The sequence below is a fragment of the Kogia breviceps genome, chromosome 4 (assembly GCF_026419965.1).
Source record: "Kogia breviceps isolate mKogBre1 chromosome 4, mKogBre1 haplotype 1, whole genome shotgun sequence".
Lineage (NCBI taxonomy): Eukaryota > Metazoa > Chordata > Mammalia > Artiodactyla > Physeteridae > Kogia > Kogia breviceps.
The window spans coordinates 104707113-104722772 of record NC_081313.1 but is presented as its reverse complement, the minus strand read 5'-3'; the positions used below and the strand labels follow the sequence as shown (position 1 = coordinate 104722772).

At 40.7% G+C, this 15660-nt stretch overlaps 1 protein-coding gene across 1 annotated transcript; it reads right to left on the bottom strand.

Moving 5' to 3' along the window:
• Positions 1-34: 34 nt before the first annotated feature.
• PHAX (phosphorylated adaptor for RNA export) lies at positions 35-14407 on the bottom strand. Its single transcript, XM_059061591.2, has 5 exons — positions 13717-14407; positions 11247-11860; positions 9059-9179; positions 6663-6746; positions 35-1304 (listed from the first exon to the last, which is right to left on the bottom strand). Exons 1-5 carry the CDS (start codon positions 13810-13812, stop codon positions 1035-1037), a joined length of 1185 nt encoding a protein of 394 aa, XP_058917574.1. The 5' UTR covers positions 13813-14407; the 3' UTR covers positions 35-1034.
• Positions 14408-15660: the final 1253 nt, after the last annotated feature.

Here is a 15660-nt window from a genome sequence, read left to right as displayed (position 1 = left end):
TTTGAGATTAAAAAATAAAATCACTTGAAACTCATTAAGGACTGCCAGAACTCCAATTTTATTTTTGCATTCTTTATGAATAAAAAGTAACCAATTACCATTTCCTTTTCTTTCCCTGCTTAGATACTTAGCTCCAACTTCAATGATCATGTATTTCAGAAACTATTGAAAGACTTCAAGTACACTGCTGCAAAGAATAGTTAATAATTGCTCCCTACATATTTTTGCTTAATCTATTTTGTAAACTGTAGTCAACTCCCGGAACATCTTAAGTAAACTACCTTTATTTCCTTAAATAAAGATGAATAATTTTAAACATCATGCAGATGGTAAACTTCCTTAACATAAGGTAAAACAGTCTTAGGCAGGCTGTCACTGGGAATTTTTTAAATGTCATGGTAATTATGCAGGTATGGATCATATTCAGTATTTAATATATGACCAAGGTAACTAATAAGAGGTCAAAAACAAAGTTAAGGTTACGAAGAGATACTTCTTTGAAAAGCTTTTGATGTTTATTTACTTCTGGACAAACAAGTTAAGTGGGAAGGGCCACTAGTATAAACCTATTTTTAGTGTCTATTATTAAAACTGCTTAAGAGTTCTTAGAACACAGAAAAACTGAATTTGAATGCATTTGTAAGAGCTTGACAATTTATGTCTTAGGATCTTTTAATGGAATGTTTGAAACCAATCATAATTCACGGCAAAGATAAATCAGAAAAAGAAAACAAACTTTTGAATAGCATGTTATAATGACCTGGACAAAACTGATTATCAACTAGTAATGATTAGCACATGCAATAGATTGAGAAATTAAATCCTCTGCTATATACTTTTAAGTATTTTGTCAGACATGAGAAAGTTTTAAATGTTCTTATTGCATTCATCTCCCACATATTCAATTTTATTTAAAACAAGACAACAGTTCTCTCCAGATTTTTGGGTTTATCAGTGCAAAGTAAAATAAAGCAATCTCAGTAGAAATGGTTTATTACAATGTTATCTTAGAAAGGCTTATTTCTTCAAATGTCCTAAAAGATGTCCAAATCATGAGAATGATCAACCTCAATGGCTTCTTCTGCATCCAACTTTGTTTCTCCATGTCCTTCCTGTGATTCATCAAGAGAGGCCAGGGCCTCATTTGTGTCACTTGCAAAAGTCTCTCGTGATGTATCATCATCTTCTTGAAAATTTAGGCTTTTAATAGCTTGTTTCATCTTTTTTCCCAACACTTGTGTTCTTCTCTTCCTAGCAGCTTTTTTATTTTCATATTCCTTTTGATTTTCAATGTAGAAAATGTCCTACAATAAAGGAACAACTTTAGTAAACAAGAACTACCAATTATTAAAAGCCTGTTATAAGGCAGACTCTTTACATTATCTCCATTTTCCACACACACAAAAAATTAGATTCATAATTGAACACAGAGTCCAAGATATTTAATAAATCCTCATTGCAAGTTGAGAGGATGAAGCTATGATTCAAACTCAGCCTAATGTTAGGTCTAGGGTCCATGCTTATTCTACCATATACATCAATCTATAAAGGTTTTCTAAAAAGAAATATACAGTAGGAAAATCATATTGTTTAGGATTTAAATAAAATATAATTTATCACAACAAAACAGAAATCTTTGGTATAATAATTTACTAACTCTGAAATGTCATCATAACCACATGTGATTGCATATGCTAAGAAACTGGCCAGGCCCGAACTGTGTGACTAAGTATGATCATGTAATCTACACAATGCAAGAAAAATTCCAGCCCTTAAACACTGCTGTGATTAACATGTGAGACTGTAAATCTCTGCCAAAAACTTTTATCACAAGGCATAAAAATGATATAGTCAACACTTGGATTCCAGGGTGCCAGAAAAAGGATTTTATAGCATGAAAATATGAGAATCTTCTAGTACAGGGTTTTTCAAGTATGGCACTACTAAAACTGCAAGCCAAGGAATTCTTTGTGTAGCAGTCTGCTGTGTGCATTGCAGGATGTTTAGCAGCCTACCTGGCCTCTACCCACTAGCACACCCACCCCACACCCAAACGGTGACAACCAAAAATACCTCTAGACACTGCCAAATGTCCTCTGAGAGGCAAAACTGCCAGTGAATGAGACGGTTCAAGTAGAAAATACATTTCCATTAAAACACTACATGGAAAACAAAATAACTTCTGGGAACTTTGATACAGATAGATAAATATAATTTTAGAGGGTACAAAAAAAAAAAGGTCAGGGATCTAAAGAGAAGGCAAAAATGATGATGCTCATACAAAAAAGATTCAAAGGTTTAAAAGAGAAGCTACTACAGGCAGGACACACTTTTGACATCCTATTATATTCTATGAAGTGACTCTTAAAAGCTGTAGCCAAGCCAGTTCCTATTACATTCTTAAAGTGCATAAAGTGCAAATCCCTTGTTTATAAAAAACCATACAGAGGATGGTGAGATAAAGGGGGCCCTCTGCTTGCTAAATAGTAAAAGCAGCACACAGAATTAGCAGAGGAAGGAGTAAGGAACCCTGAAATGAATGCAATAAGGGAAAGTTTCAGAATATGAGAGCTTTGATGAAGAGAAGGAATAAAAGTATTTGCTAAAGAAATGAGGATGGGGATGGAGAAAGATGGTACATATGTGAGAAAAAAGTCCAGGAAGGACAAAAAGGGTGAATTCAGAGGAAAATGAGGCCAGCTACCCATTCCTGAATGAGCACTTTTATGTGCCAGGCATTACACTGAAAACTTTACACAGGTGTGAACTCTTTTCATTCACACAAGAACTTTATGAGGTGGGGATTATACTTGTTTTCAGATGAGGAAAGTGAGGCTCAAGATTAGAGCCAAAAGGCGAAGGTAGAAAGTCTAAACTCACAAATGATTTCTTCAAGTCCATATTCTTAAACCTTAAACCTTCGCAACAGTGTGATAATTCACAGTTTTTTCAAGAGTCGATTTACCTTCAAGTGGAGCAATAGTAGAAGTATTTTCATTTTATATGGAAGCACATCCAAACATCTTGATAAAAAACAATTCTAACTAGTACAATGCTTGGCAACACTAAATAAAATTATGAAGTTCCCCTTTTCCCTCCAAATATGGCAATCCTTATTAAAAAGGAATGTCATTCTCATGGGTTATGAAATTAAACAGAACAAACTGGGATGACCCAAAGAAATGTCTTTGTAGCATATTGTTAATGTTGTTACAACAAATGCAGACAACAGATAATCTGAGAGCAAGTTTTTTTCTCCCATCCATCTCTCTGTATAATTAACTGCAAGTTAAGAACCTTAAGTGCATACTATTTTCAGAGGGAGAATGTTATTGGTGGACTTAATTAACTTTTTTTTTTTTTTCCTTTTAAACATAGTAAATTTTATTCTCCTTAAACCACAAAATAGAGTCTGTGGTTGTACAAACACCACTAGCTACAGTCTCTTGCCAGGAGGTCCCGGCTGGGGAGGGGGCAGTTAGTTGGCAGCCAGAACTGCTGAGGGGGCCACCTCTTTAAAATGCTGACAGCCAGCTGGCAGGGCCCCCACACCAAGTCGGGGGAAGCACCCCGACCCTCTAGGAGGGCACCGGGCCAGGCCCTGGCGCCACAGGCTGCTGCACAGCGCCACCTCCTTAGGGTCCGCGGTACCGGGAGAGGGCCTGTCCAGAAGCACTGGGGACACCTCTCCATCCTCCTCCAGAAGACCGGGGCTCAGAGATGGTTCTGAGGACTTCAGCTCCTCAGCAAAATCTGGGGACAAGCGTCCCAGGGAGGTGATGGTCTGGGGGCCGAGGTCTTCCTAGGGGGTCGGTGACAGGGTGGGCGTGGGTGAGGGGGCCTTGGCCAGGCACCCCAGCTTTGCAAATTAACTTCTAACTATTCTTACTTTTTCTTTCTTCACAAACTTTGTATTCTCTAAAACAAATTGTAAGGCCACATACCAAAACAAAATCAAATGAGAAAAAGTTGAAAACAAGCCCACTCAGTTCAGTTCTGGCTTCCAAGTTCTACAGACTCTGATTGTTAGCAATATAGTGACTAAAAGAATAATTGTAACACCATTATTTGGATCACACATGAAATTACCTATAATAAAATTAGGGCTTCCCTGGTGGCGCAGTGGTTGAGAATCCGCCTGCCAATGCAGGGGACACGGGTTCGTGCCCCGGTCTGGGAAGATCCCACATGCCGCGGAGCGGCTGGGCCCGTGAGCCATGGCCACTGAGCCTGTGCTTCCGGAGCTGCGCTCCGCAACGGGCGAGGCCACAACAGTGTGAGGCCCGCATACCGAAAAAAAAAAAAAAAATTATATTTGCCTTAGGTTTTTCCCTCTAGTAACAAAAATAGTCAATCCATGCACATACAGAAAATTTGGCAAAAAAAAAACCCAGAAAAATCTTAAAAGACAAAACATTTATAACCCCTCACAACAGACCAAATCATTGGTAACATTTTGGTGTTTTAACTGCCAGTCTATTGTCCCATGCCTCTTTTTCTTTATAAATTTGTACTTTGTCGTTTTAAAAAATTCAGTTATTGTACTTTCTAATTTTCTTAAAATTGCTTCATAAAAATAGAGGCTACAGCATAGGTGTTTTAAGAATGTCCCTATTAGTCAACATTCCCCTATTATTAGATACTAACGTTTCTATTGTTTATTATAATGCAATGTTTCTGGTTGTTTAAGATAAAAATCTACTAACATTAGATCCCCTTCTCCACAATGAGTTAGAAGAAATGAATTTCAAAGATAGGTGATTCAGTGAAAACAGCATGGGTCTGAAGTCAGAGTCCTTCCTGTGTGATCTCAGACCTATCCTTTTTATTGCTCTGCATTTGCATATCAGGGTAATACCCAATGATAGACAGTGCCAGGCTGCCGGTGAATAAATGTTCTTCTTCGCGGTGAATGAATGTTATTTTCTTCTCTCCCGCTTCTGGAAATTGTCCAAGTTTAGTTAACAAACAGCTTTTCTAGATATCATTTTATTTAACTCCTTTATAGCAATATCTAATAGGCAGGGCACATATTAAAATCCTCACTTTATAGATGAGAAAATCAAGGCTGAGGGAGAGTAAGCAATCTGCTCAGAGTCATATAATCACTAAATGGCAAAATTAAGTTTAAAACCTAGATTTTGAATCTTAGAGAATTCTTTTCATCACATCATGCTATATCTTTGAAAAGAGTGACATTTTGCTATCAAAGACCCAAGAAGAATGTTCCTTCTAAGTACACACTCTGATCAGGGGTTATATTGGGGGAGGAGGGAGAACATCATTAAGGTATAAGCTCTGTTCTACCACTCAAAAGTTGTGTTCCCAAGGAAATTCACATTGTTACAAATTTATTATCAAAATAATTGTTCCAATGAGGAAAAGAAGTAGTTATAGAGTAGAGATTTCAAATGTGCAACAACAGTAACATTTCCTGTAGGAATTTCAGTAAGATTTTTTTAAAAAAATGACTAAAAGTGAATAGCCAGAAAAAAGAAAAAAAACATTGAGCAGATGCAAAATACCCTCCCATGTAGCAACAGCTCAAGAGAAAAGGTTTTTATTTTTCTGTCATCATTAGCATTACATTAGTATGGCTAAAGCACATTCCTATGACCTTTATCACCCACTGTTATAAGAGAATACAAAATTTCTCAAATATTATAGCTGTGTTGCATGTGTACCATCTCCTTCCTATGCAAGAAGACAGTTCTCAATTTTGATCACATGTGCTAAATGCGAGTCATGTTCCTTAACTAACAAATTAAAAGGTAACTAAATTCTGAGCTGTGAAAAACCCACAGTGTATAAGATTTCCCATATGACATTCTGGTAATACAAAAATGATACTAAAATGACCGGCTTCAGTTTGTAAGAAATATAGGAGATAGAGGAATGAACAAAACAAATGCGTGAGCAGACAACAGAATGTGGTACATTCTATAAGAGAGCCATACTGGACTCATCAAAAGGTCTAAATCATGGAGAAAAATGTAGGATTAAAAAGATCAAAAGAGATATAACAAATGGGATGTGGAAATCTAGATAGGATCCTGATTTGGGGAGGAAAAAAGCTAGAAAATACATTCTTGGGACAATTCAGGAAATTGGAATAAGGGCTAGATAGATACTGGGATGATGCTATGAAACTGTTCTTATTTTTCTTAGGTGTGGCTGTGTAGGATATTGGCATTATTGGGAGATGCCTGTTGAAATAATTAGGGCTGAATGTCATGATGTTTGCTCCTTATTTCCCAACGGTACAGAAAAAAAATTGTATAGGCAAAGTAAGAATGTCAAAATGTTAACCACCCCTGAACCTAGGTGAAGGATATATGGGTATTCATTCTGTTGTTTTTTCATCTATTCCACGTTTGAAATTTTTCATTAATAAAAAGTTGTAGGAGTAGAAAAAAAATAATTACATGCTAAGAGACCAGGAAAAATTGCCATAAAAGAAATCTTGACCTTGGCTCTGAAAGAGAAGAAAATGAGGAGGCAGAGCTTTACCAAAGGCACAAGGTTTACTTGAAAAGAGACAATGAAAAATTGGTCAGTACAAGGCAGAGCAGGTAATAGAGATCAGTAGAAAAGGAAGCTAGAGGCTGAGTGGGAGTTAAATTATGATGGATCTTAAAAGTCAAGGACATTATTGTTTCTACCTTAATTTGTTCCTCACTGATACTAGGAGTGTTCTTCAGGAGATTCAGAAAAACTCCACCTGGTGTTCTTCTTCGACTACCATTCTACAAAAAGGAACAGAAAAATTCCTGTGAAGACTCTTCCAGTGAATGGTCAAAGCAACTTTTAGAGACATTCCTAAGGAGATATTAAGGTCTACAGTACCACTGCAGTTTCACTGCAGTGTCCTTCTCTCCTCTCCAGACTTCCATTTGCTCTATTTCTTTTCCCACGGCATGTATCACTTCCTAGCATACTTGAAGATACTACATTTATTCTTTACAGACTGTTTCCCTCCCACCCCCTACTATAACATAAGCTTCCCGTGTCTAGAACAGTGCCTGGCACACAGCAATAAAGAACTGTACAAGGAGAGAATGCATGCACCAAAAGAAAGTGAATTTGGACTTGCATCTTCCCAACATTCAGTAGATTTCCATTAGCTCACTGGTTTTATTACTACAGTATTAAAATTTTGATATAGGGAATTCCCTGGCAGTCCAGTGGTTAGGACTTGGCGGTTTCACTGCAGGGGGCCTGGATTTGATCCCTGGTTGGCGAACTAGTATTCCACAAGCTGTGTGGCACAGCAAGAAATTAAAAAAAAAAAATTTTTAAGGAAAATATTGATATAATCTATAACTTCGTGCTCAACTGAATGAAAATCTAGGTACCTTAAACAGTGACACAAACAGGGATGCCAGTACATTCATGATTATTATAATCTGTTTTGTTGTTAACTTCTGGAACCTATGTTCACAGGCTGTTTCCTCACCCAGTGCTATCACTTCTAACTGGTTTCTTTTCTCTCCATTTCCACAGCATAATATTTAGTCTCTTGTAATGTTATTATTCAAATTCATGAGGAACAAATAAGAAGGAAGCCATCCAATCTTCATCCTCACCCTGTGCCGAAAGCTCAATTAAATGAGATCTGCAAAACCATTCATTCTACGGGATAAACAGCTACTGCTTGCAATCTGGCCCCAACCAGAGAAGTGCTCTTTATGCCATTCTGGAGCAATGAAGTATTTTTTAACTGTTTTATCATTTTTGCTTCCTCAACCCCAGAAGCTTTAGACATTTTGTTTCCTATTCACTCCTACCACCCATGAAATTTTAATATTCACATATACCTTATATTTATCTGTGCTTTTTACATAACAAGATTTTGGGGTTTTTTTTACCCCCAAGAACCAGTTTCCAAGAATGCATGAATTAAATGAACCAAAAATAACATTTCTTTTTTTAAAATTTATTTATTTATTTATTTATGGCTGCATTGGGTCTTCGTTGCTGCACGCACGCTTTCTCTAGTTGTGGCGGGTGGGAGCTACTCTTTGTGGTGGGTGCGCAGGCTTCTCATTGCGGTGGCTTCTCTTGTTGCAGAGCACGGGCTCTAGGGCACGTGGGCTTCAGCAGTTGTGGAACACGGGCTTAGTTGCTCTGCATGTGGGATCTTCCCGGACCAGGGCTCGAACCCGTGACCCTGCATTAGCAGGCAGATTCTTAACCACTGAGCCACCAGGGAAGCCCCAAAAGTAACATTTCTGTTCACCACCACTAACTAAATTCTGGGCACTGTGATAAGTATTTTATAGGCATTATCTCATTTAATCCTTATAATAGAGGATTAATCCCATTTTATAGCTGACTGAGGTCTGAGAAGTATCAATAATTTAGCCAAATGTCACATCTAGTAAGCTGCACACCCAAAATTCAAAACAAGGTACCCCAAATTCCAAAACCCATATTCTCAAAATCTGAGCTTCCAGTTCCCCTCTCCAGACCTTTTTCTTAAAATTTCAGCCTTAATGAATCCTATAAGAGATCTGTTGTTGACTGCACACTAACAGGCTACAATTTAGGTATATTTTTTAATAAATAAAGTATTAATTGCATACTGAATTTTTAAATTTTTTAAAATAAATTTATTTGTTTTTATTTATTTTTACATTTGGCTGAGTTGGGTCTTTGCTGCTGTGTGCAGGCTTTCTCTAGATGCAGCGAGTGGGGGCTACTCTTTGCTGTGGTGTGCAGGCTTCTCACTGTGGTGGTTTCTCTGTTGCAGAGCACACAGGCTCTAGGCACGTGGGCTTCAGTAGCTGTGGCGCACAGCCTTAGTTGCTCTGCAGCATGTGAGATCCTCCCTGACCAGGGCTCGAACCCTTGCCCCCTGCATTGGCAGGCGGATTCTTAACCACTGCACCACCAGGGAAGCCCTGAATTTTTAAATTATTAATGAAGGTTTTTTAAAGTCTGAAACACACTGTAATAATTTATAAATAAGAGAACCAACAATCAGAGACAAGGGCATTTTATTTAAAAATCACATGAAATAATACAAAACCAGAAAGAATGAAGCAGTTAGTCTTACCATTATAAAAAGGCCACCATTTTGTTCAACTTCAGCAGTTTCCATCAGAAGTTCAATTGCCTTTTTGTTCCCAATTATCCTCACTACTCGGGCTATCAAATCTTTCTTTGGTTCCTGCAACCTGATAAGGAACAAATGAAGTAATATTAAACTTTTTATTTGTTGCATAAAGTTGAGGAAATCTACCTTAGTCTCCAATTTAGTTCCTAGCTAGAATTAACTTCTCATTCTAATAACATTTGCTTTCCAAAATCCCCAATATTTAACCTTGGAATCACTGACATGGAAACATTCCTATCTTGGGTCACCCAAGGAGATCGTAACCTCAAGGTTCCATCTCAAGTCTCATAACTGGCATCTTCACTTTGCCTTATTGGATTATGGCATATTTCAAAAGAAATATGCACACATAGCAAGGGGAATACAAGCCTAAAAGCAAAAGAAGATACAATCAATCTACTCTCATCAAAACAAATAGCAAACATATACCATACTTTCTAAAAGTTAGCTCTCCTAACTAGAGATGTCTAAGAGCTTTAAAATGGATTGGATTTTTCCCTCATGGGCTCCCTGCCTCAGAACAAGGAAACAGCTAATATTTACCAAATGCTTTTCATGGGATAAGCACAATCCTAAGAACTATATATGCATTATATCTCAGTTAATTCTCTCAACAACCTTATGATGCAGATATTATTATTTTCATTTTACCACTGAGAAGTAAAAACACAGGGAGCCTAAGTAGGTACCACTTCTGACATAAGAACCCATACTCCATAGAGATGAAGGAGCATTAATATTACAGAAGTCTTACCAGTTCCCTAACCAGCCCTGGCTTCTTTTGTTTCTTCTCTGTTGTGGAAAGAGCAGTAGACTAGGAACAAAGGGGCTAGACTTTAGTTCCAGGTCTGACACTTATTAAATTTGTGACTAAGCAAGCCACACAACTACTGGGTCTCAGTTTCCTATTTGTAAATTAAAGGCTTTGGTTTACAAAATCTCTAAGTTCCTTTCCAGCACTCAAATTCCAAACTCCCTCAGTATTTAAAAAAAATCCAGTATGAATATTGACAGGCCTGCCTGGAAAGTAAATACTTGTTTTCCTACTAGCTATATTACTCTTGAACCTTACCTGTTTTCAGATTTGTGACACTGTTCACTAGTGATTTAGAGCTAACAAAAAGTAAACAAAATTTCAACTTTTTATTTATTTATTTATTGACCTCACCGAGCTGCTTGCAGGATCTTAGTTCGCCGACCAGGGATCAAACCCAGGCCCATGGCAATGAAAGTGCCAACTCCTAACCACTGTACTGCCAGGGAATTCCCAAAATTTTTACTTTTAGTATTTCTTGTTAAAAAATACATGAAATGTAAATTTACCATACATCAAGCAACTCTACTCCTATTTATCCAAAAGAAATGAAAATCTGCATCCAAAGATGTGTACGTCAAATTTCTTAACAGCATTATTCATAATTTCCCAAAAGGGTAACAGCCGATATGGATGTGTGCATGTAAATAAATAAACTTGATTCCTGCTACAATATGGACGAATCTGAGAAACACTGCAGTAAGTGAAAATAGCCAGGCACAAGAAACCACATATTGTGATTCTATTAACATGAAATTTCCAAAAATGCAAACTGATAGCAACTGAAAGTAGACTAGCAGTTTCGTGGGAATAGGAACAGGAACTAACTTTAAATGGGCACATGGTATGAGGGATCTTATAGGGTGACAGAAATGTTTTAAAAATGCTTTATGGTAATCGTTGTACAATTGATAAACTTACTGAAAAAACAACACTTGAAATGGATTAATTTTACCACATGTATACCATGCCTCAATAAAGTTGTAAAAAAAAAAAATCATGAATGCTTGAAAGCACTCCAAAAAACCTACATGATTTAAAAGGATATGATTTAACCTAAAGAGTTCTATAGCACTAAATGGAAAGAGTTGCTCAAGAGTTCATAAAAATCTGCAAAATTATTCTAGCAGGTCTGCCCAAATTTAAGAACACCCATTTATATTCATATAACCACATAAGCCTAGAGTTTATGCCTTGAATTTAAAAATTTCAAAAAAGGAACACCATCGTCAGTGTATTTGGAATCTGTGTTATTTCTCATAAATGGAAGACAGTTGGTCAAGTGCTCACTTGTAGACAAATTTAAATGCTCACCTGAAAGAAATTTCATCAGCCACTTTCTCTTGAGAATCGTCCTCTGTGATCTCATATCGGCCTTTATAGTTCATTTCTAGTCTGTCTCCTAGTCTGTCTTTGACAGGTCGTTTCCTTTTGAGATGACCTTGCCCATTTTCCTCCTCCTTTGATCCCGTTTTTTTGCCACCATGCATATATTCATCTAGCTCTTTGTCTAATTCTTTCGTATGCTCTTGGGATTCCCTCTTAAGTTTCTTAGCAAGCAAATAATTGTACGTCTCGGATTGCCTGCTTTTGTCAATAGTGCCCTCCATTCCCAAGATACCAAGTTCAGTGGCCACTGCATCTTGATTCTGTTCCTGCAGCACAGCACCCCATATGTTGTTAACCTTCTTCCCTCCAGCAATAGGCAGTTTCTGGCTGCTCTGGCCAAACTGAAAAGGCTCTGGTTTGGGAGGAGTGTTAAAACATTTTTGTCGTTTGCGTTTCCAGACAGAGCTATCATCATCTGAATCTGAGAAACTCTCCTCACTTGAATCCACACTTTTAACACTCCGATAATGTGATACTGGAGCACACCCTGTTGCAGTATTCTGGAAGGGCCTCACTGCACAGTCCCCACCTAATGCTTTCTGCAAGTGAAAGAAAATACAATCAATTCCATAAAACACATTAACTCCACACACCATGTGCTTTTTAAAAAATTATTTAGGGGTTCAGCTGGACCATTCTGAAGGAGAAATGATCTTCAAAGATCTCTGAAACCAACTGAGTCCCTGCATTTCTAAAGGTCTACATGGAATTTCCTTTTTTTTTTTCCCTTATTTTTTGGCCGCGCCGTGTGGCTTACAGGATCCCTGCTTCCTGACCAGGGATTGAACCCGGGCGGGCAGTAAAAACTCCAAATTCTAACCACTAGACCACCAGGGAACTCCCTGGAATTTCCATTTTAAAAGCCACAAATTCATTTTCTATATAGCTAATGCAGCACTTAGTTCTAAGACCCCTTTTAAAAAATTACCAAAGCTTTTTTTTTTTTTTTTTTTTTTGGTACGCGGGCCTCTCACTGTTGTGGCCGCTCCCGCTCCAGACGCGCAGGCTCAGCGGCCATGGCTCACGGGCCTGGCCACTCTGCGGCATGTGGGATCTTCTCGCACTGGGGCACGAACCCGTGTCCCCTGCATCGGCAGGTGGACTCTCAAACCACTGCGCCACCAGGGAAGCCCCAAAGCTTTTAATTCTCACCTTTAGAAGATTTTCAATCTTTTCAGTTATTGTCAGAATGTTTGAAAATGACATACACGATACTTGTTACTAGCAGTTAAAACAGAACTTGCTTTCTTCCTTTCCAAAGATGCCCGCCATGCTTGATTACATCAACTGCCTTTATATGGTTTTGTGACTATGTTCCTTTTAGACTAGACAGTAAACTCCTATGTGTAAGAATCTCCAACAAATTACTTTTAAAACTGCAGTCCGTGGCATTAAGTTTACCAAGTCATGGGTCAATCTATGTAAAACAAACTGAAGAGACTGAAAAACAAAATATTTTGGTACCGGTTTCCTAAGAAATTTCTAGGCAAAAGGAATCACCTTTGCTTTTTCAACTAAACACTAAACAAAGTATCTGTTAAATTCCTAATATGTGCTAGAAATGGGGGTGGGGTATTTTAAGTCTAGAAGGTAAGTCTTCCTATTTTGAAATAATAATGGCTAACATTTGTCAGCCATTACTCAGGCTCCACTGAATCCTTACAGCCACCCTATTACTGTCGTACTATTATCATTCCTATTCTAAGATGGGGGCACCAGGCTAAATGCCCTGTCACAGGTCACACAGTGGCGACGCCAGGATTCGAACGCGAGTAGCCTGGCACTAAAGCCTTCTCAAAAGAGCTTGCTACTTAGTAGGGCGGCCAAGACGAACGCCTACTTAGAAACCTGGGAAGCTAACACAAAACCCAGTGCCACATTATGGCATGACGAAGCTAGGTTCCAGGGGAATATGGAAGACCAGGCCTCTGAGCAAGTGATGAACTTCATCCCTGGTCCTCACTCCCTTTCTGCTCAGCGTGCACATGAGCGCCACAGGCTGTTTGCAGGCCGATGTCCCCAGGTTCTACGTTTTCGGCAAAAAATACCCTTCCGGGACAACCTAGCGGCGCCGAAGTGGGGAAGCCCGTAGGTTTAGAAAACGAGGAGCGGAGCACCGGAGGCGGGGAAGAGACGGCCGCAAGCCCGCCTCCGGGAGGCAGCCCGCCTCGCGGGCCCCGCTTCGCAGCGAGACGCCGGGCTAGGTTCGTACGGCCTCCTATCCCCGCAACCTCCCTCGCTCCGCGAGCCGGGCCGCGGGACCCCCGCCCGCCCCTCACCCTCCCCACCGCGCCGGCTCGCGCGCCGGGCCCGGGGACGCCCACCCCTCATTGCAGCCCGGGCTCCGCACTCCACGCTCCCGGCCCAGAGTCACCCGCCCCCCCTCCGCACTCACCGGCACGTGCAGCGGCCTGTCGCTGGGTGCCACTGTCATGTCGGAATCCGAGTCAGAAAGCTGCCCATCTTCCATGTCGCCTGCCTCCTGCGCCATCTTCCCGCGGCGCGGCGCAGCGGGCCGAGAGGGCACTTCCGGTGGGGCGGCGGGCTGGTCCAGCTGGCTGTGACTGGTCGGGCGCCCCCACGAGGGGGCTGCTCCCGCCCCGGCGGCGGGTGGACCCAGACGCCTGGTTCAAGGCTCGCAGATGTTGCGTCATCATTGCAACCCTCTCGCCTAACGCTACTCTGGGAGAATGAGTCCTCTGCTGCCCCAGCACTCTGGCGCATTCCCTACCGACCTGTTTCCGGCAAACCTAAAGATGCGCACGGATGGCAGCCATGAGGGATTCCTCCCTCGGCCTCACAACCCTCGCCTGGATGCTCTGGGCAGGCCTTCCTGCTTCCATTCTTGCTCCTCTGCGATCCACCCTGAATGTAGCTTCCCGGGGAGCCTTCCAGACGGGACGTGAGGTCACTGCCCTGCTCAGACTTTCCAGGATTTTCCTCCGAAAGATAAGGCTTGAGTTCTCAGCACGGCCAGCAGGGCTGCGGGTGTGTGCCTGTCTGGTGTCCCCCTCCGGCTCTCCAGCCACGCTGGCGCTGCTCACGTTGTTCCTCAGGCACCCTTTGTCCTTTCCCGGCCCAAGGGCTTTGCAGTTGCTGTTCCCTCTGCCTGGCAGACTCTCCAACACCCCGACACCCCATTCTTGCACAGGTTTGCTGTCTCATGATTCAGGATTCTGATTAAATACCACCTTCTCAGAGAGGTCTTCTTCAACCACCCTCACTAAAACAGGGTCTCTCCTGTCACTCTCAAACCCTTTTTTCCCCCTCATGGCATCAATAGTCATATATGTATTTAAAAATTTTTTTGTCTGAGCTCCCACTAAAATGTCAGTTTTTGCTTTTTTTTTTTTTGGCGGTATGCGGGCCTCTCACTGTTGTGGCCTCTCCCGTTGCGGAGCACGGGCTCCGGACGCGGAGGCTCAACGGCCATGGCTCACGGGCCCAGCCGCTCCGCGGTACGTGGGATCCTTCCAGACCTGGGCACGAACCCGCGTCCCCCGCATCGGCAGGCGGACTCTCAACCACTGCGCCACCAGGGAAGCCCTAAAATGTCAGTTTTATTCGCTGTTGTTTCTACCTGCGTACATACATGACTTCTTGTATGTAAAGATGGTCAAGAAATATTTGATTTCTTTTTTTTTTTTTTTTTTTTGCGTAAAGGGGATCTTGTTATTTGTACCTTTTCCTATTCTGCAATCTACTTTAAAAAAGAAACAATATTGGGGCTTCCCTGGTGGCGCAGTGCTTGAGAGTCCGCCTGCCGATTGCCGATGCAGGGGACACGGGTTCGTGCCCGAGTCCGGGAAGATCCCACATGCCACAACAGTGAGAGGTGCGCGTACCGCAAAAAAAAAAAAAAAAAAAAAAGAAAAAAAAGAAAAGAAACAATATTGGGGTCCGGTGGGGTTGGGACTCCGCACTTCCACTGCTGGAAGCTGGGTTCGATACCTGGTCTGGAGATAAAATCCTGCAAGCCGCGAGGCGCGGCCAAAAAAAAAAAAAACCAATATAGCAGTTTATCTGAACACTTTTCTATACCAGAATATAAAGATCTAGCTCCTTCTTTTTAATGACCCCCTAGTTTTCCACTGCATGAAGGTAGCCTCATTCTTTAGTCTCTGATGGTGTGTTTTGCAATGAACATGTCTTTTTACAAACTTGTTTTATTATTTCCTTAGGATATATGTCTAGACTGTATGGAAAAAAATGAATTTCGATTTTTGAAATGTGAATTTAATACCTATAAAGGAATTTAGAAGTCACCTGGTCCAATTTATTTTGACAACTGAAGAGAGTTTACACAGCTAAGCTATTGAAGACCTGTGTCTTGATTCCA

Excerpts from the sequence above, each read along its gene's own strand:
- PHAX (XM_059061591.2), bottom strand. The coding sequence starts at position 13,812 with ATGGCGCAGGAGGCAGGCGACATGGAAGATGGGCAGCTTTCTGACTCG. Across the intron at positions 6,747-9,058 it reads ATGGTGGCCTTTTTATAATG|AATGGTAGTCGAAGAAGAAC; the intron begins GTAAGACTAACT and ends TCCTTTTTGTAG. Across the intron at positions 1,305-6,662 it reads TCAGTGAGGAACAAATTAAG|GACATTTTCTACATTGAAAA; the intron begins GTAGAAACAATA and ends CCTTTATTGTAG.